At 45.4% G+C, this 21,587-nt stretch overlaps 1 protein-coding gene across 1 annotated transcript; it reads right to left on the bottom strand.

Moving 5' to 3' along the window:
- Positions 1 to 3,298: 3,298 nt before the first annotated feature.
- On the bottom strand, positions 3,299 to 9,440 carry LOC118234604 (perforin-1-like). The gene is made up of 3 exons (XM_035431257.1): positions 9,200 to 9,440; positions 7,764 to 8,316; positions 3,299 to 4,680 (listed from the first exon to the last, which is right to left on the bottom strand). Exons 2-3 carry the CDS (start codon positions 8,291 to 8,293, stop codon positions 3,492 to 3,494), a joined length of 1,719 nt encoding a protein of 572 aa, XP_035287148.1. The 5' UTR covers positions 8,294 to 8,316; positions 9,200 to 9,440; the 3' UTR covers positions 3,299 to 3,491.
- Between the last annotated feature and the right edge of the window lie 12,147 nt (positions 9,441 to 21,587).

Raw genomic sequence — 21,587 nt, forward strand, 5'->3', positions numbered from 1 at the left:
CCCCTTGTGATGTTTGCACCATTGCAGGACCCTACATTACAGAGACGATGCAACCCACGGCTACACAAAAGGATTATGTCTCCCTCTAGTGGTCTTCTCAGGTATGTTCCATTTAAACTGCTGTCACTGCAAGTGTGTAAGTTCCCCCGCTAAGATTTCCTTGAATTGATCACTTGTGGGATGCCCTTTATTTCGGGAACAGCACCAGTGAAACAATGAGATCTAGAGTGAACTCCAAACAACCGACAAACACATTGCAAAACAGAGCACTTATTTATTGTTTTAAGGCTGAGTTTAAATCTTGCTTCACACAAACCAAGCCGAGGGCCTTAATTCAGTATCGGAGGACGGCCCAGTGGCCTGACTTGCAGTCACTCTTACGCAAATCCCCACCCACTGCTCTGAGGTGCTTTGAATTTTAAGAATTTGCTGCATTATTTTTATTGCCTGGCTTGTTGGGCTACAAGTGTCTCCAGATTTCTCTGACACAAGACTATCCACATCTCCACCAGTACATGAATGACTCCTTATTACAGTTTTTTACGATTGCTTTGACTCATTTTGCACAACATAATTTCAATGTGCAAAACACAGAATGCTATACTGCTCATTTTGGGTTCAAAATGTAATATAGCATGCAAAATAAAAATACCAGTGTCAAATCAGAGAATATTATATGCCAAAGTTTATCACAGCACCAGAACATTAGATATGTCAAACAATTAAGTTAAATCATTGCTGCATTTTCAATATACAACAGTCATCATCAAACGATGCTGCCAAACACAAAATCCTTCTTATCAAAAAAGAGTTTGAAAGTGTTCTTTGGTCATAACGCAAAATACTATACTCCTAATTTTGGGCTCAAAAATCATATATAGCATGCACAATAGAAACAACTGAACCAAATTAGATTGTATTTCATGCTAAAGTTTATCATAGTGTCAGAACAGTGGATATGTTCATCGTTGAAGTTTACAGTTTTTTTCAATTGCTAACAAGCATCGATCAATACTGAAGCCACTTTTTTCAAAACTCTTCATACAGTCTGGATTACCAACATGCATATTGGCCAAACAGTTAATCTCACTTCCAAAACTCACTCAAACCACCAAAACACTTCATATATGTCTCAAAATAAACTTGTTCGACCATAACACTGGCAACAATTCTCACTCAGAGAGCATACATTGTCACTCATAACATACTGGCCTAAAAACACTAACAACAGGGAGCATTACATAAATTATGAACTTTTATCTTTGAAGTTTGAATGATTTTTCACATAAATCAGTATTTCACTATAGAATAAGAACAGCACCTTTTCACTTTATTGACTGTACTAAAGTATATGTAACAAGAATGAATCAGAAATGCAGCAATGTGCTTCAATATTCTTTATTTTTCATATAGTAATTTAGTAATTTACTTGTGAAAATTAAAAAGTTGAAACAAAAAAAAAAAACAATTTCCTGAAATTCCAGGGCTGCAATAATAATCACGAAAAAAACAACAACATGTATAGTATAATCACTCATACTGTACAGTACTGTAAGGGTTCCAGTTCTCCCTCTCTACTGCATTTGGCCACAAGTTCTCATCAACATCACATCTTATGTCTTCTCTGGCGATGCATCTTGGAAAGTATCTTCTGGAATGTCTAATCCAACCCAGCAAGTCTTCAGGAGAAATGTCTGCATTCATGGCATCCAGTAAGGACATCTGGTCATGTGAACGGTGGTCATACACCTTCCACCTCCACGCAGAGAAAAACTCTGCTATGGGGTTTAGGAAGGGGGGGGGGGGTATGGAGGCTGGAATAGTATAGTAAATAGTAAATACTGCATATTTGCGCTGAATAGACCCCTTGGCGAAATTGGACCCTAGGCACATGCCTAGTTTTCCTTGAGACCAATGGGCAGGCCCACACACATACGTACATAATCCTAATGTCATGTCTAGGGCATGTCTAGGGCATGTCAACCAGTCTACACATTATTAGAGGATGGGTTCGTAAAGTATTTGCTACTATTGCAACATTGCTGTACACATACCTGAACATATTCCACCCCGAAAGCCTTCACTCTATCTTCATTCCTTTGGAAAGGCACCAAGTAAATTTGTTTCATTGTGATTTGGTGCGGTTTCAAAATTCACCCAATTGTTGTTAGGTTGATTGAGTGGATGTTTTGGAAGATTCCGTTATCTGCCAGAATGTTTTGGATTTCCTTGATCCGTATGTTATTTCTTTGAACCGCCATGCCTACTAGCGCCCTCTCCTGCTAGGCAGAGAGAAGACGGCCACGTCCTCCACCTGGTGGTGCTTCTTCAGTTCTAAAGTACAGTAAAGATAACAATTACAACAAAGATAATTCACATTTTGTATTTATGAAATATACTGTAACACAGACAGCATTATCAATTTTACAGTTACTGTAATTTCAATATACAGTGACTGTACAGTAAATTACACATATTGACTTACCGATTATCTCTTAAAAAGTCTTGTTATGGATGCCACAGTTGACCTTTTCAGGTTTGGCTGCACAACCCTCCCAGCTTCGGCCAGTGTTAGACCTCTGTTTACCACATGGTCGACAATAGTGGCTCTAATTTCATTTGACACAACTGCTCTTCTGCCTTCTTGGCCACGACCGTGACCCCGTCCACGACCACGACCATGACCCCGTCCACGACCCTGTCCTTCTTTACCAACCTCAACCTCACCGACCTGCTCCATGTTGTCAGAAACTGCCATTTCTAAGCAGCCTTTTATGTAGTGGTGATGAGCTTATCAATTGTGTTGCAATGCTACTCACCTGGGCAAGGTTGTTGGAAGTACTGAGACATGACTACAAACACCTGTTGAATTGATTGAGTGATTTGCATTTGTAGTAATACGCATTTGAACATTGTTATAATATTAGGTGGCTGTATTCTGAGAACGGAGCATATGATTTAGAGTTTGGCACTTTGTATTGACAGTTTTGCACTTTGTATGTCAGCATAGGATGTAGTGTCTAAAGGTAAGAATTCTGCAAGTCAGTTTAGCACTTTGCGTTAACAGTTTTACACTTTGTATGTCAGCATAGGATGTAGTGTCTTAGAGTATGAATTTTGAAAGGCAGTTTGGCACTTTGCATTTTGAGTTTTGTACATTGAAATTATGCTGTGCAAAATGAGTCAAAGCCATCGTAAAAAACTGAATGTGTGCCATATATACCAATATTTAACGTCTGAATAAAATTTTGAAGCCGTGTTTTGTCTTTATGAATGCTTTATTGCTGGGAATGACAATAGTTCCTGAGTGAGTGAGCAGAGTAGGTAAAAACCAGCAAAAAAAAGTGAAAAAATAACAAAAAACATCAGCAAACAGCTTCGATTAACACTGGCGGCAAATATGCAACAAGCTTGTATAAAATAGCTGTAGCAGGAAACGGCTACATTGGACGGGTTGCCGTGGGGACTACAAACACGAACGGAGGCCTCTCCTATTCGCCGACGTGGTCCTCGAACCCGGTGCGGTTCCCCGCGAGCAGCGCCTCCCACTGCTCTCCGGCGAGGAACCCGTTTCGGGAGTGGAACCTCCTCGCCAGCAGGGGGCTCACGGGGGAGGGGATGTACTGCTGGCATTCGTCGCCGCCCAGGCTGGGGGCGCAGGTCACCTCGTAGGAGAAGAAGAAGGTCCCGTACTTGAACATGCAGCTGTCGGTCACCTTGCCCCGCTTGAGCTTGAAGTTGCACTGCCCCAGCAGATCACTGTTCCACTTGCTGTCGGCGTCGTACACCGTGAACTGGAGCCGCTTGAACGCGCCCATCCGGATGGGCCCGAATCGGAAGGTCTCCGGCCAGTTGGGGTTGTCCTTGTTGTTGATCACGCGGGTGCGCTCGGTCCGGTAGTCGTAGGTCACCACCACCGAGCCGTCGGTTTGGGTTACCCGGTCGCCGTACAGGTCCCGCGCGTAGAGCCCGTAGACCCTCAGATCGGCCAGCCCCGGCGCTGTGGGGCAGCAGTTGGAGGTCATCCGGCTGTTCTGCCCGCAGACGCAGCAGCAGGAGTCCCGTCCGCTGCTCCGCCCCACCTGGCAGGACCCGCTGCACTTCGTCACCAGCGCGTTCTGTTTGATGTACTGCTGGATGGCCTCCCTCAGCCCCTGCCTGGCCGGGTCCCTCTGGCTCATCAAGAAGAACAGGGGCTTGGCGGAGTAGTACACTACGTCAGGCATGGTCTTCAGGGACGCCTTCCATTGCTGGTGGGCCTGTTTATCGTTCGAGAAAAGCAGGTTATTCACCTCGACCTTCCCCCCCACCACCTCGGAGTGGCGTTCGCTGAACATGCTTCTGAAGCTCTCGCTCGTGCCCATCTTCTTCTTGAGCTCGTGGCAGTGCCGGGCCTCAGCGCTGAGGGTGACGGTCCTCTTGTACGTGGCAGAGGCCTCCACTTCCAGGCAGTCCTTGACCGCCGTGCTGGTCAGTCCTTTCATGGCGGCTTGGCAGTCCTTGATGGCGGTAATGCCCTTCAGTCTACCCCCCAGCTTGACGTGTGTTATGTAATGAGTGCCGTACGTGTCGATCAGGTCCATGTAGGCTGATTTGGTGCTTGGGGTGTAGCTTTTCGGGAGTTTTTTTAATGACTCCACAAACGCTTCGCGAAGAGGCTGAGAGGAAGCCAGGGTGTAGCTGGAAGGCAAGGAGAGGGAGGACATTTATATCATATGTGTGTGTGTGTGTGTGTGTGTGTGTGTGTGTGTGTGTGCATGTGTGCGTGTGTGTGTGTGTGTGTGTGACTGAGGCCTGTGGGGGTTAATGGTAGTCTTGTGCGTGTGTATGTGTGTGTGCGCGTCTGTGTATGTGTGCGTGTGTGTGTGTGTGTGTGTGTGCATGTGTGTGTATGTGCGTGTGTGTGTGTGTGAGTGCGTGTGTGTGTATGTGTGTGTGCGTGTGCACGTGGGCGTGTGCGCGCGTGTGTGCATGTGTGCGTATGTGTGTGTGTGCGTGTGCATGTGTGCGTGCGTGTGCATGTGTGCGTGTGTGTGCATGTGCATGTGTGTGTGTGTGTGTATGTGTGTGTGCATGTGTGTATGTGTGCATATGTGTGTGCGTGTGTGTGTGTATTTGTGGATGTGTGCATGTGTGTGTGCGTGTGTGCATGTGTGTGTGTGTGTATTTGTGCGTGCGTGTCTGTGTGTGTGCATATGTGCGTGTGTGTGTGTATTTGTGCATGTGTGTGTGTATGTGCGCATGTATGTGTGTGCATGTGTGCGTATGTGCTTGTGTGTGTATGTGTGCGTGTGTGTGTGTATTTGTGCATGTGCTTGTGTGTGTGTGTATGTGTGCGTGTGTGTGTGTGTGTATGTGTGCATGTGTGTGTGTGTGTGTGAATTTGTGTGTGCATGTGTGCGTGTGTGTGATTGTGTGTGTGTATATGTGTGTGCATGTGTGTGTGTGTGTGTGTGTTCATGTGTGTTTGCATGTGTGTGTGTGTGTGTTTGTATTTGTGTGGGCATGTGTGTGTGTGTGCCAGAGGTGGGTAGAGTAGCCAAAACCTGTACTCAAGTAAAAGTATTGTTACTTTAAAATAATAATGACTCAAGTAGAAGTAAAAGTAGTCATCCAAATAATTACTTGAGTAAGAGTAAGAAAGTATCTTGTGAAAAGACTACTCAAGTACTGAGTTACTTCATATAATCTGATTTAATGTAATAAGCAGAGCAATGTAAATGAACGTAAAAATCCAAATGTCCAAAATATAAAATTGTAAATGCTGGTCCAATAGAAATAAACAAAATATAAAATAGCCATGTGCAAATTCAAATATGGCCTAAATCATATCCCTTTAAATAAAACAATACACAGGAGGTTCGTCAGAAGAGGAGGATTTTCGCTTTCTGTTGGACTCTATTAAGTCTGTATACCCCGTCAGTTTGTTGGGGTGAACCCTCCGTTGACAGAAAAAATATCAATGAGGCTACAGGGATTTATCCATTAAAATAGACTCATCATCACAACAAAGAGGAGCCTGCTCAAATTCAAACAGAAACTTTATATGTGGGAAACATAATGCTTTGTAGCACCATTATTGTACCTCATGATGCACTTCTCCGCGACATTCCAAAGTCCCATGATGCCTTGCGCAGAATATGTGCAGAACTTCCGGTTTAGCGTAAACAAACGTTATGTATGCTATGCAATGTTCCAGTGCTGACGTCATGACTGTTGCATGCTTCACAAAAACTATTACACTACTAACTAATGCTCACATTACAGTGTGGAATATCCAGATTAATACCAGTAACCTATTTAAACACACTCAATTAAAAAAAAACGTATATAACTGAAGTATTTTGAGCAATAATAGCCTACTTACATAGCAATGATGAAATCTTATCTGTGTTCAGTAGATGGAGACAGAGACCGTAAATCAACAATACAATTCAATCCGCTTCTGTTTTGCTCCAGAAAACGATGTCAGCTAGGTCTATCAGCAAACATACGGCTTAGCTATGCCCAGAAGTCCTCAATAATAATAGTATTTCCCAAGAAATTACGAATAATCGTTGACCACGTTCTGTGCTGCGTCTTTTACTGCTACCACAGTGTAAATGCATAAGTGAATGCGATGATAAGAAAACTTTCGGTTACGCTGACCTAAAAAACGCTATTCCAAAAGCAAAATCTGACATGTTATATATCGTTAGAAAGCGTATGCTCTCACCTGCTGAATAAGTGAATTGTCAATCAAGCCAGACTGTACTAAAAAGGGCGACAACGCCGTAAACAACGCGTGTGCCCGTATATTTCACAAACGGATTGTCCAAGACAATAAATGACCACTCAGTCAAATAGTTAGCTATCCACAGCCAAAACTAACCTACAACTTACTGCCACATATTTTCTCAAGTTCGAAGTTGAGTTCTTGTAGGCTGAAATGTCCACATTTCTAGGCAGACAAAGAAGGCAGCGCATAATGTAACTACTGTTTTTGGTAGTCTGTAAGTAAAACGTAGTTTGAACTTGAGGCCAGGGGTGTTCTGCCTCCGTTCTCCGAATCACCCGCCGTTGTTTCAGCCATTGTTGTCGCCCACTCATCCTTCTGTGTGCTGTGACTGGCTACGTTTGATTGGTGAAACGGAGTCATTTTGGGCTGTGACAGAGCCAAAGCAAAGACCAGTCAGCCTCTTTGGCTGAAGTCTCTCTGAGAGAATGAAACGAACAGAACGTGCATTGAATAAAAAATGGGTAAAAAATAAAAGTAACGAGCGGAATGTAGCCGAATATAATGGAGTAAAAGTAACATTTTTTCTTCAAAAAGTGAAAAGTATGTTGCATTAAAACTACTCTTACAAGTACTCTTACAAGTATTCAAAAAGTTACTTAAGTAAATGTAACGGAGTAAATATAACGCGTTACTACCCACCTCTGGTGTGTGCGTATGTGTGTGTGTGTATTTGTGTGTGCATGTGAGTGTGTGTGTGTGTGTGTACGCATGTGTGTATGTGTGTGTCTGTGTGCATATGTGTGTGTGATTGTTTGTGTGTGTCTGCGTGTGTGTGTGTGCGTGTGTGCCTGTGTGTGCATGTGTGTGTGCATGTGTGTGTGATTGTGTGTGTGTCTTCTCAACACAACATCTGAAACAAAATTTGTATAATGTGATGTTCAGAGCCGCCAGGCGGCTGGTTTTTTAGTGTGTGTTTTGTGATTTGCCCCCGAACTGGCACTTCAAACCTCCCCTTTCCACCCCTCAGTCTGAAGGGCTGCCTCACCTGTAGAAGCTGCAGTGGACCTGGTGGCTGGTGAAGCTGTACTTGTCCTGCTTCGACTTGGCCATGGAGAAGGTGGCTTCACGGGAGTGGGTTCCTCCAAAGGACACGCTGGCCGCCAGCGGGATGCTCAGGCCCACCTTCCAGTTGTTCGTCACGATGGAGGTGGTGTCCTTGACCAGGGACTCGCTCGATTCGTACTGCTTGCTTGCGACGTGCATCTTGCATTTGGGGATGCACCTCCAGTTCTTCATGCCGGCCGGAACCTTCTGCAGCTTAGAAGACAGGCACGCGTTCCTCACCAGAGTGCAGGTGCCATTCCTTGTCCGCCAGTTGTCCAGGTTCACCACGTAGACGCCTTTGCGCTCCATCTTTACGATGTCCAGGCCCTCTCCCGCCAGGTTGTGTCCGGGGACAAATTCGGCTTCCTCGCACTGCTTAGGGGTACCGGTGAACTTGGCTCCGGAGACCCCCGGACTGCACAGGAAGTGACACGCACACCCCAAAATCAGGAGTCGCCACAAACCCGCCATCACTTTCTCATCCAAAAATATTTCTGTCCGATAAGAGAAAGAGAGAACATGTAAATAAATGTTTTAAAAATGTGTGTTTTGAAGAAAACATAAATATATGTTTTTGGCCCACATGGAAATATGAGTTTCAATAATTCATTTATAATGAAAATGAGCGCGAGAATTAACAGCATAGCTAAAGCATTTACACAGTCCTGCATTGTTAGCACAGTTTGCATATTTGTAGACCACAGACAGTTGTAATTTGCTATTTTTTTAGCCCCATAAACATAGGCTGTTGCCCTAGCTGTGCTTTCACAGAGGGGTGATGGTAAGGAACTGCTCTTATAACCTAAAGGTCATAGGTTTGATTCCTGGGTAGGACATTGCCATTGTACCCTTGAGAAAGGTGCTTAACCTGAATCGCTTCAGTATATATCCAACTGTATAAATGTATGCAATGTAAATGCAAAATGGTGCTGGACAAAAGCGTATGCTAAATGCCCGTAATGTAATGGGTCACTGGATGCTTCTTCTTGCTCTTAGCATTCGTATGAAGTAACCTTTCTGCGTCAGTGCATGCAGATACGCGTTCTGTGTCTGTACATATGTACAGTAACATTCCAGCATTTAACAGACACTCTCATCCAGAACGATGAACACAGGTTGCATTTTGCTTCACGTGCGATCTATTTATAATACTGCTGGATACTCCCTCACAAGGGAATCGAACCCATGACCTTTTGTGTCATTCCCCAACCATCATGTTACACTGTCAACCCATTTACCGGCACTTTCCAGCCGTATTTAAAGCGACTGTCTGTTAATAACATAACAACTGCAAAGATAGTTTGTAGGCTTTTTTTTCATATTTCTGCAAAATATATAATATTTTGTTATATATGTTCCTTCTGTAGAGTGACTTACCTCGTTCTGCTGAGTAATTGAAGACAGTATTTGGTTAACGCTGCTCTTTGTGTGTCTTTATATAGGAATGCATGGGCTTTGGTGCACAGCGTTAGGGGTGGGGTTGTATTAGTGAGAGAGATGAAATGTGTCACAAAACCAAAAATGGACATAGCAATGTATGCTAATACACCAGGTTTTGCTGAGAGGAAAAAGCTTCCAGTTGGTTCAAGAACGAGATTGATCAGAGATTGACAGTTTATTGTAGCTCTGCCTTTTATGTTGTTCATGAAATTGGACCTCTGTGTTATTATGGGCTGTTTGTGCACTGTATACACAAAAAGCCAAGAAGAACACAAATAAAGGCAACTTCGTACATCCATGGCATCACCCCGGTGGAGTTTCATTGGCAAATAATCCACACCATCGTAATCCAGAACGTACCGTAGCAACGTCATTGCAAAATTTTCCTCCACTTCTGGTAAAAATAAAGCGTGTTTTTCCTGAACGCTGTCTCAAGCTTACCGCTAACTCAATTTTCTCTCGCCAGTGTGTCATCTCCTGCTTTGGCAATTTCTCATCAATATATTTATGCAAAATATTTTAAGCAGTGAACATTCCAAGAAGATGTGCCATCTGAGCAGCATCAGTTTTGTTCTGTGTGGTGTTCCTGTACACACAGATGGTTATACTTAGATAAATACAATCCTACTTACCATCTCTGTTTTGAGACTTCACCGAAACTTCAGCTTCACCAAAATGCCCGAGTCTTCTATAAATTAGAACATACCATGAGCGGATAAAATGGAATTGCCTCCTTTTTTGATCTTATGATACTGAAGAAGTACACAGTAGTACTGAAATAATGACCGCAGTCACGATTCCCCTTGCCCATGGAGTCAGCGTATATACAGTGAACTCCATGATGCTTGGGACAAATACATATTTTTTCTTGATTTGGCTCTGCACTCCACAATTGAAGATGGTCCATCAAACGATTCACACGTGGTTTCAAGAAAATTCTATACACTTTGGTGTCAGCGTGGAGCAATGACAGCACTTTTCATACAACCACCCCCCCTCCATTTCAAAGCACCATAATGTTTGGGACATATGAAAGTTACACAAATGAAAGTAGTCATGTTTAGGACTTTGTTGTATATGATTTGCATGCAAATACTGCTTGAAATCTGTGGCCCACAGACATCACTGGGTGCTGAGTATCTTCTCTGGTGATTCTCGGCCAGGCCTGTACTACAGCCATCTTCAGTTCCTACTTATTTCGGGGGCCAGTTATCTCAAGTTTTCTCTTCAGCATATAAAACACGTGTTTGAATGGATTCAGATCGCAGGGAATGGTTTAGCCAAGAATCTTCCAGTTTTAGCTTTGAAAAACTCATTAGTTGCTTTAGCAGCATGTTTGGTATCATTGTTTTGCTGTAGGATGAATTGTTGGCCAATGAGTTTGGGTGCAGATAAGATGCTTCTGTACACTTCAGAATTCATTCTGCTGCTGCTATCAGCAGTTAAATCGTCAATGAAGTGACCCAGTACCTCTGGCAGCCTTGCATGCCAAAATCATAACACCTCCACCACCATGTTTCAGAGATGAGGGGTGCTCTGGATCTTGGGCAGTTCCTTTTGGCCTCCACACTCTGCTCTTGCCATCAATTGGATACAAAAATAGTGGGAATGACAATCTAGCTTCACACTGGGCACCACTTATGTAGGCGTAGCAGTGTAACCACACAATTAAAAATCAGTCTCATATAATTATATAGACTATCCAACCATAAATTCAGATTTTCAATTAATAATCAAAATTACAAAAAGTAATGATTAAATAATTAAATCAAAGATTTAAGGGATAACTATAAGGATATAGCTCTGGGATAGGCTATTTTGACTCATATTCTCACGTTCTGGTAACATCAAAACAGACACAGGTTAATAAAATGATTTATTAAACAACCGTACACACAGAGCATACACAAACTAATTTAAATGGGGAGAACTATGATAAATATAGGACGGGAGCTCACTGTGTGTACTATAATGGCGGATGACAGTGTCTGATGTTTTTTAACTGCCTTCTTGAAATAATGGTTTTATGGTAACATTTACCATGAAAACTTACCTAAGGTATTTGACAAATATGATTAAAAAAATGTTTGAAGAGGTGAGCAATTATTGCTATTTGAAACAAGTCTTATTAGTGTATTTTGGGGGAAAACAAAAAAAACAAAACAAATGAACAATAGACAAATGTCGGTGGCTCTGGCTATCTATACCCAACTCACATTACTGCTCAGCCAATCTGGTTAGCACCTCCAGAACATCAGTATCAAATTTATGCAGCGATAATTTATTACTTTTTTTTCTACGGTCAGGACCCATGACCATTTCATTTTACTCGTGTTAATTCTGCAGCCACGCCCCCTTTCGCAGTTCTGTGTTGACCAATAAGGAAGTGCATCTAAAACCCCTTTTCAGTTTGCTCAGCAGCAACCGTCCCATAAACAAGCTTTTTGCACTTGCGGCCTGCTGTCCCCAGGTGTGTTGTTTATGGTTTTTAATGTGTGATTTAAATTGATGGTTTTGGCATAGCAATGACTATGAATCATGTCGCACTGCCTCAAGTGCTAGTTCCTCTTCCTGTAACGCTTTCGTCTAAAAATTGTCTGCATGAGATAAAATTTCAGTCCAGGGTTCTCATGCATTCTGAAAACTTAGAGTACAAAGGTTGTACAATTTAAAATACAATTGGGATTATATTCATTTCTAGTTGATTAATACTGTCTTGCCATAAAACAGCAATGACAATAACAGCAGTTGAGTAGTTTATTTATCAACTGCCCTTTCTAGGGTAACTTCCTGTGAAGTGTGAGCGCTGAGTAGAATAGTTTAAAATGGGGGAAGACAATGCTTTGTCTGGTCCCTCAGTGGGGTTTTCCTGGTTAATTAAAGGTTAAATAAAAATAAAAATAAATGAAAATGTGCACAAAAAAGGGGTGATGATTGGCCAGTCCATGCACTTGGAGGGGTGGGAGCGTAGTATAATGGTTAGAGAAGTGGGCTTGCAATCCCAAGGGTGCAGATTTAATTCCTAGGTAGGACACTGCCATTGTACCCAGGAATAAGGTACTTAAGTGGAATTGCTTCAGGAAATATCCCGCAGTACGAATGGATCCTGTGTAAAAAGTTGAGCAAGTTACTCTAGATAAGAGCACTTGCTAAATGGCTCTGATACACTGTTTATGACTGCAGGGTGGGGCACGAGCTTTCTCTAGTGTTTCCTCGTAAAGAATAAAAAAAAACTAGCATGACTTTCTTTTTTTGTTGCATTGGTGCATGCTCGCACAGCTTTGTTCCCTAAGATTTGTTCCCAATTAGACAGAAAGCACGACCACTCAGGGTTGCGGGACTCTCCCGACACACCCGACCCCTTATCTCTGACCTCTGATCTGATTGGCTGGTCTGACCCGCTCTCACGCTGCTCCTTTTGACCACGCCCACTTGGTCATCTCTGATTGGCAGCTTTGATCTGGTAGAGCTGGAACCGCCTGCCTCGCTCAGCCAAGGAGGCAGGCACTGTTCACTACCATTACACACTCGTATCCACGGCAATGCGCAGCGTAAAAGAACAAGTGTGTTTACCTGAGTGGGGTGAGTCCCTCCCTTCCCAAACACCCTGAGATCACCTGCCCGCATTCCTCCCAGTCATGTGAGACCATCATCGTGGGCAGCCAATCAGTGGCAAGCATCCACACACGTGCCACGTCAAAGCTCTCCTGCGCTCGTGTTTCGACATGCCACACTTTGACGTCAAAAAGGACATTTTATTTTCCCCGTTATAAAATTTGAAATGTATCTCTTGGTTTTAATGAATGTCCTTAAACGCAAGACTGAATTAATAATGAAAAAACAGGGGCCTGTCAATCATGACTTTGTGTTGCATTTGTAGTTCTCTGTGGTGCAGTTTAGTGTCTAGTGGCCTGCATGCGAGTCTATCTGGAGTCCTATCAGGAAACTGAAGCAGCATGCATGCGGGTAGAGCAGCTGAGTGAGACCTGCCGAAACCTAACTGCACATGTCAAACCAGAATGCCTGAGGCGCACGGCTCGTAACCCTTTGTACTGTAGGTTTCATAGAATGGAGTCAGTGTTCTAGAACTCCGTTGCTTTCAGTCACCACTAGTGATTGTTACATCGGAATTAGAATGTTCAAATAAACAGATGTTTAAATAATAAAAAATTTTTTAAAAAGAATGTTCAGTTAAGGACATTCTAATCACATATTTGTGACCTTACACCAGTGTGGACCATATTGGCCTGCTGCTGTAGTTTTTTAATTGGCTCTTATTTTTCTTATTTCTGGTCTAATAGCAGAACCTTGTTCTCATCTTCTTTTTAAAATAAAATGTGGGGAATGTAATTCAACATGTTCTCCCCCACCAGGCTGCAAAGTCTAATTAGTCTGACTAAAGAGAGCTATTCCATGTCCCAATATAGTTTCATCTCCAGATGCAAGGAATATACAGTACATTATCTATAGGCCCAGTTCATGAGCCTGCCTCGAGCATGCAAATGAACCGCAGACTAATCTTGTTTAATAGTAGCAGAAATAGCAAACGAGGGGCCAGACAAATAGAGCTGGCTTCGAACTCTGCTCTGTACTGCAGGGTAATGTGACAGAATTTGCCTACAGGGGTGATTACAGCAACAGGGGTAAAGCAGATGTCTTCATTTATACCCCAAGCAGGCAAGATGAAGACTCTTTTTCTTGTTCTCCTCTTCTTCTCCAGTACTTTGATGCCCACCTCTGCTACAGGTATGTAGTAATATAACATTTGAATAAGAGGGCTGATAATTCTCCTTTTTTCCAAAAAAAAATTAAAAATAGGTGTCTCTAACTGTGATGGATTTAATCTTGAATAGTACGATTTTTTAAAATTCTAAGCCAGTGTTCTAGACCTCCACTGCTTTCAATTACCAGTAGTGATTTTTACATCAGCATTAGAATGTTCAGTTAAGAAACATTCTAATCACACATTTGTGATCTTACACCTTAAAGGTATAACTGTCAGCTCAGATGGGTGCTATCTATGGGCAGACACCAACAGCAGTGCAATGCAAATGGACTAAAAAGATCTTAGCTTATCCACAAAAGATTCTTCACTTGGTCATTTTGTTTGCCGTAGAAAAAAACATCCATGACGAGACAGAGCATTGCTGCGAAACCCAGCCGCGGCGTCAGACCAAAGTGTGAGTGTTACTGTTGCATCTGTCTCCATTTCTGCCCAAGCATGAAAATACTCTCCCCTTGTCACACCAGTGAAATAGTGGCCTTCGGTCAGCAGTTCTGTCCAGGCGAATGCAACTTTGTACCATTACTTACGGTTCTTGGTGAACTCACAACAATGTGTTTCGAGGGGTGATCAAAACCAAGGCTCGCATTCATTTAACATGGAGGAGAAATCCTCTCACGGCTCAAATGCGTTTCTTATAAATGCGTGTAGAACAGCAGCTCTCTACACTCTCCCGAAACAGCAGTGGGGTTTTTGCGCTCAAATGCGGCCACAGTTGCAGATAATATCAGGGTGGGAATTAGAGTTCCCCCCCCACATTTGGTGCCAATTTTTTAAAAGACAGAAAAAAGTATCTTCAGAGTAATATATGTCATGCAAATGCATAATAAAAATATTATGAATTGATAATATAATTGAGTTCATGATGATAGTATTGTTAAATGTGCTGGAATGTCTACCATAATTAAGATATTCACACCATCATTTTTGCAGGTGCACTGGCAACAGCCACATATTATCAGTGAAGGGGTTTAAGCACTGTAATTCACTGTTTTCATTTGTGTTAACTATCAAAATAATTATCCCAATGCTGCACAAAGGATTCTGATAATTTCTACATACCCTTTCTCCTGGGTACAGTAAAAATGGCCTAATTGTCTTAAGAAAAAGGAAATTTCAGACAAAATTAACCAACATATATAAATATTAACCAACCAATGACCCCTTGTTGCAATGTTGATCTTCTGAATCTGGAATCTCTTGAGGCAAGTCAATCAGGGTTAACGAGGGAAGGCTCTTTCCCCCCAAATTGAATTACACTGAATATTTGTTTTCTGTGAGAACAGTCAGAAGACAGTTCTGATTGAAATCCAAGGTGTTACTCCTAACGCAGTATAGAGTTTCAGGTGCTCTTTAAGTGATAGTGCATTGAAGGAGGCCTGTTTTTGTTGGATTGCAGGGCTCACTGCCCCAGAGATACTCCTCTCCTGCTGGTGGATCCACGGACGCCCTCAGACGAGATACAGTACGGTCATACTCAAGGAGCTGTAGCCAATGGGATGACAGGGAAGGTAAAGGTGACGCGTGCGAGTCATCAACAATGAGACTGAGCAGAGAGGGAGGTAAAGGACACAAAACCAGGAACCTGGGTTTGATAAATGCCCCACGTGGCCAGGCTATAGCTGCGGCCCATAACTGCTCCATCGGGATTGACCACCAGAGCATTGAGGTCCTGGGCGAGGACCCTGTGGTGATGAAGTCAGCTTCCTTCCTGTATGAGAAATGCCCCTCGGTGTCGACGCTGCTGCAGTACCAGAAGGGGGCGCTGCGAGCGATCAGGGGGCCCCGCGCCCGCCTGACGAAAGACAGCCTCCTGGTGCTGGTGGGCCACGGCGGTAGGGCCAGGGGCGGGCCGGCAACGCTGGGGGGTTACGGGACGGAGGAGGTCGCCAGGGCGGTGGCTGCCGTGGCGACGGAGGACGGACGCGTGCGTGCGGTCAGCCTGGCGGGCTGTGAGCTGGGGAAGGATCTCCAGTTCGCCGCGAGGCTGCTGCAGGCCTTGAGGTCCCTCCGCCTGGAGACCGAACTTCACCTGTGCCTGTCCCTCCTCTCCATCACCCGCTCCGGGGAGGTGCTGACCCAGGAGAGGAGGGGCCACGGCCAGCCCGTCTGGAGGCACCAGGACGGCATAAACGAGGTCATTGCCTGGCTGGACGCGACGGGGAACCTGCTGACTAGAGTCGGGGGCAGCCATCGAGGGCTGGTTGTCCCCGGTTACCACGGCCTGGCCCTCCTTGCCGAATTTTCAGAGTGGCCGACCCACCCGCAGATGTTCACCCCCGCCGAACTGAGGGCCAAGTACACCTCCATCGACTGCCTGGAAGGCCTCACCTGGAGCATGTTTTTCGAGGAGAACGAGAAACGGCGCGCTTCGGATTACGTCCTGGACCAAAGCCGCTCAAAATTTACCTCCTTGGTGTGGCTGGCGGGCTGGAGGCCAGCAGGCGACCCGCCCATCAAACACATCGTCACCATCTTGGACCTGGTCCGCGAAATCCACTACGTGGCCAAAGAGAACGTGAACGTTGACCTGTACTACGCGCTCAACGACTGCGTGTACAAGGTGCAGAACAGGACCCTGTACGTCTCCATCGCTGGGAAGTACGTGGACGCAACTGACCCGGGCGAAGCGCTGAGGTTCTCGAGTGCTTTTGAAGGTGAAAGAGAGAACCAGACCCTCGCTGAGCTGAGGCAGGGGCTGAAGGCCTCGGACTTCAACGAGTTCTGCCGGCAGACCTTCCAGCTGCGCCGGTGCAAGGGGCACGAGGACGGGGACGGCGGATTCGGGGCCGGCGGCTGCGAGCGCTGGGGGCGCTACTTCATGGCGGCGGTCTTCTCCGAGTCCGTCCGCAACTTCCGCACCTTCGCGCTCTTCCTCGTGAGCGTTGTTGCCTGTGAGGTCAGCCGCCTCCATGGGCCCGACGACCAGATCTGCGGCGCCTTCGCAGAGGACGAGTACCCCATGGTGGGTGTCGGGGCCTGGCTGGAGCGGGACAGGCGCGGCTTCTACGGGTGCAGCCTGACCACAGCGGACCAGAGGACCAAGCAGGACAAGCTGGCCTGGCTGGAGCAGGTGCTCCACAAGGAGAACGTCCTGTTCGCCAGGGCCAACGCTTGCATGACCAGGGTCTACGGCCAGCGGGAGGATGCCGAGCTGGACATTTTCGGGAAGGTGAAGGTCGTCAACCAGTACTCCTATGCCTCCTTCATCGAGTACTTCAGAGGAACCAATGAGGGCAGGAAACTGACCAGGGGTTGTGTGTCCTATCCGTGAACAGGGCTCCTCCAGGAGGCAAAATTTGGTGACAGCCATGACACATAGCAGCGCATGAGGGCCAAGTGACTTGAAAGAATTGAGGAAATATTGGGTAGCATTGCTTTGGAATACATCTTATTCTATTTTGGTGAGGCAAGATAGCCTATATTGTTTGTAGTACCGTAACATGGCGTCATTTTGATATCAATACTTTTAATGGTAGGCCTGGATTTTGCCAGTCTGAATGAATGAGTTATAGATGGTGTATGTCTTGTATGTGTGAGTAACTTGGCATTTTTGTACGTTGAAAACGTGTTTTTTATGATATTTGTATCATACGCCTCAAAGGGTTAATGAGGGAGTGACAACAACAACAGTGCCTTTGGACTGTAATGGCAATGGGCCAAAAATTAAGCACCAACGCTGTTCCTTATTTGACTCATCAATTCACTGATTGGTTGATTAATAGACAGATTGGCCAATTCTTCAAACGTGGTGGTGAGAACAGACAGTCGCTGTGACAAGTTGAGAAGTGACAAGTTGGCGTGGACTCCTTGCTAAAAAAAAGAGAGCACACAAGCATTCTGTGGCCAAAATTTGGGTTCACAAGAGAGCACTGTTATCCCTGTATAACCTGATGCAAATGTGACCACACAAACAACCTTTTCTGGATATGCAAATGGAACGAAAATGCTCCGACAGGCTCACCTCCCAGCATCCTTGCCAGGACACATTAGATTCGATAACACCGCCTCTGTCTGTACAAAGCGCCGTGTAACCACGGAGTTATCTTTTGACTGACATTTTATTTTGGGTACTGTGGGTCGCTTGTCTCGAGGTGCCAGTTTCCTTTGAAAAGCTCAACCCAGGCACCTAAAGCTCAGCCCAGGCACCTAAAGCTCAACCCAGGCACCTAAAGCTCAGCCCAGGCACCTAAAGCTCAGCCCAGCCACCTAAAGCTCAGCCCAGGAACCTAAAGCTCAGCCCAGGCACCTAAAGCTCAGCCCAGGCACCTAAAGCTCAACCCAGGCACCTAAATCTCAGCCCAGGCACCTAAAGACCAACCCAGGCAAGACAGAGCTAATCGTCATTCCTGCTCTAACCTCTCCCCTCGTTGATTTCTCTATTTCCCTAGGGGACACCTTAGTGTCGTCATCACCCTGTGCTAAAAATTTCGGAGTGGTGATGGACAACAGGCTGTCCCTCTCCAAGAATATCACAGCGGTAAACCGGGCGTGCAGATTCTTCCTGTACAACATCTGGAGAATCCGCCTCTTTCTCACCACCTACTCAACCCAGGTCCTGGTCCAAGCAACGGTACTGTCCCGCCTGGACTACTGCAACTCCCTTCTGGCTGGCCTTCCGGCATCCGCCATCAGACCCTGCAACTCATCCAGAATGCTGCAGCTCGTCTGGTGTTCAACCTCCCCAGACACTCCCACGTCACTCCCCTGCTCACTACCCTCCACTGGCTGCCTGTTACGGCTCGGATCAAAATCAAAACATTGGTCCTAGCATACCAGGCAGTCAAGATGTCAGCTCCAGCATACCTCCGTAAGATTTTCAAACCATACATGCCAGCCAGACCCCTCCGTTCTGCTACCTCAGGACGCCTGGCACCTCCCCCTCTTCGCACTTGCGCCTCACAGTATCGTCTCCTATCTGTTCTGGCTCCTCGATGGTGGAATGACCTTCCTATGGAGGTCAGAACAGCGGAGACCCTGACCACCTTCAAGCGGCGACTGAAGACTCACCTCTTCAGGTTGCACCTCTCCCCACCCCTCCCTACCTCCCTGTAGCATCCAATTGACTATGTATGCTTAGGAATGTAGCTAGGTAAGCTGTTTTTTAGTTTATTGTAGTTACGGTACTCGCTTAACTACTGCCTGTTTTATTTGTATAGACTATTTTTTGTTGTGTCAACAAGATTACCTACAGTGTCCAAGTTCAACTATGCGGTTGCTCCCTGCACTTTGAACTGTACTTCGCTCTAGGGTTTTCAGCAAACTTGTAACTGGTTACATTTATACACTTTGTTGTACGTCGCTCTGGATAAGAGCATCTGCCAAATGCCTGTAATGTAATGAAACATGTACCATAGCAACAGCAGCACTGTAACCAGAGGAAGTGTATTCAAATGGTGCTGTGGCAAGACGTGTGGTGGAGCTTGTGAGCCATGCAGCTTGTGGGTCCCTTCGTGCAAGCAGGGGTTCAACCTCCTTCCAAAACACCTTTTCAGATAGCTGTGATCCCATCTCTATCCCCATAACCTCCGATTTCCACTGTCAGAATACAGGAGGGGAGAAAAAAAAAAACATTTTTCATAACATACTGCAAAGACGGGGTCAATTGTTTATCAGAAGGCTGAAAAGAGGCCATTTTGTCTTCTGGATCTGTGTCTAAAACCAGCTTCACAGTCTGCTGTAGTGCGGAACAGGACCATTCCCAAACCGTAAACCGCGAGCAGCCGCTGCATACAGGCAAATGCACATTCAAATTAAACTAATGGAAATTACGCTGCACACACCAAAATGGTTATGTTTAGTTTTTTTTATTTAACGACATCATTAAAATTTTATTCAATCAATGTCTCATTGCAGTTTCAGGATTGGGCGGTTTAATTTTGAAAAAAAAAAAAGGTTATACGAGCATGACAAACAAAAAATGATCACAAACACACTTGTTAGGATGTAAAACATTGGCATGACAGTGAATACATTTTTTTTTTGGTTACAGGAAGTTGCAACCCCTCAGAACAGGAAGTGGTTGAATTATTGTCACTGACAGTACTACATTAGGAATGAGCTGGTTAGTAACTATAGAGGGCTAGTGTTGGGAGAATCCGAAACAAAAAAAAAAAAGAAGAAAAAAATGGCAGAGCCACCATGTACCATCAGTCACTCACTGGTTTTAACCAATCATTGTGGTCCACTGTAGCGTGCAGAACCATTTGATTGGCTCAAGCAAATCACTGACTGTCAACTCACTATAGATGTACCCATTATGGACAGAATGCAACCTCACTCTCCCACCACTAGAATAGGCCAAACAGGTCACTCTGGATATCGATCAGAAATCTCTTTGGCCCAGAGGAATGCCTAGTAGTGATGACATACTTCAGCTGGTCCTTCTCAAAGCCAGGGCTGTCCAAACACAATGTCTGAATTAATCTTTCTTTGGAAGCAAATCACCTCACTAGAAGTGATTTTAAAAGACAAAGACTTTAGCATCTCTAGAAGGTCAAGTCATGTCAGGTAAAGTGAAATTACGAAATGATAAATGATTGATGATGCGTGTATGTATATAAAAAAGACAATTATTAACCTCTGATCTCAGGTTCGGCTGGGCGTCCCATCTTAATTTGTGGAAAGCAATGAACCCACCAAATGGACCATGGTGGGTTGGAATGTTTTGAAAATGGTGTTGTGTAAAGGGGGGGGGGGGGGGGGAAACACCACCTCTCTCTGGGACCTAGAGAGTGGATTTGGGGGTGATGGTGAGGTGAGGCTCAGGATTCACCCATCAAAATTACACTGCTGAAATTTGCCCCCCCCCCCCCAACCCCAACCCCAACCCCAACATACAGAGCGGTACTGGGAGGTTCAGTTCTAAAGATAACACAATAGGAGGGAGTGGTCGTGTGTGTGGAGTGTGTGGAGATTTGGCTACTAGCACCAAGACACTGTGTTTGCAGGGGTGGGGGGTGGTGTTGGAGAGAAGCTATCAAGGCCGAGCGTAAATCAGGTCTTGTTAGGGCTAGTGGCACAGAGGTGAGGTTTACATGAACCCGATAATGGGCGGAGCTGTCAAACGAGCAACCAATCACCGACTTGCTTGAACCAAAAAAACAAAACACACACACACAAAAAAACAAAAAACTAATACAACATTTGGTTCAAATCAACAAGTCACAGAGAGCATTGGGTGGCTCCGTCCATTTTCGGGTTTTGGCAAACCCCTTGCCATCTCATCGCTGTTGTGAGGGACAGAGGGGGGTGGGGGGGGTGAGGAGAGGTGGGGTGGGGTTGGGATGTGGCGGGGGAAGGGGAGGGGGCGGTTGGGACGAGGGGGATGTGGGGGAGGGACACAGCAGGGAAAGGGGAGGGGGTGGGCGGGTGGGGTTGGGACAGGGTGGGGAAGAGAAGGGGAGGGGGGGTGGGGGGTCAGGCGGTGGGGTTGGGAAAGGGTGGGGGAGGGGAGGGGGTGGTGGGGGGTCGGGTTGGGACAGGGTGGGGGAGGGGAGGGGGTGGTGGGAGGTCGGGGGGGTGGGGTTGGGACAGGGTGGT

Source organism: Anguilla anguilla, chromosome 8 (assembly GCF_013347855.1).
Source record: "Anguilla anguilla isolate fAngAng1 chromosome 8, fAngAng1.pri, whole genome shotgun sequence".
NCBI classification, from domain to species: Eukaryota; Metazoa; Chordata; class Actinopteri; order Anguilliformes; family Anguillidae; genus Anguilla; species Anguilla anguilla.

Bases quoted from the DNA above. Each gene is read 5' to 3' on its own strand.
- LOC118234604 (XM_035431257.1), bottom strand. From the start codon at position 8,293: ATGGCGGGTTTGTGGCGACTCCTGATTTTGGGGTGTGCGTGTCACTTC. The intron at 4,681-7,763 runs GTGAGGCAGCCC...CTTGCCTTCCAG, and splicing joins GTCCACTGCAGCTTCTACAG to CTACACCCTGGCTTCCTCTC.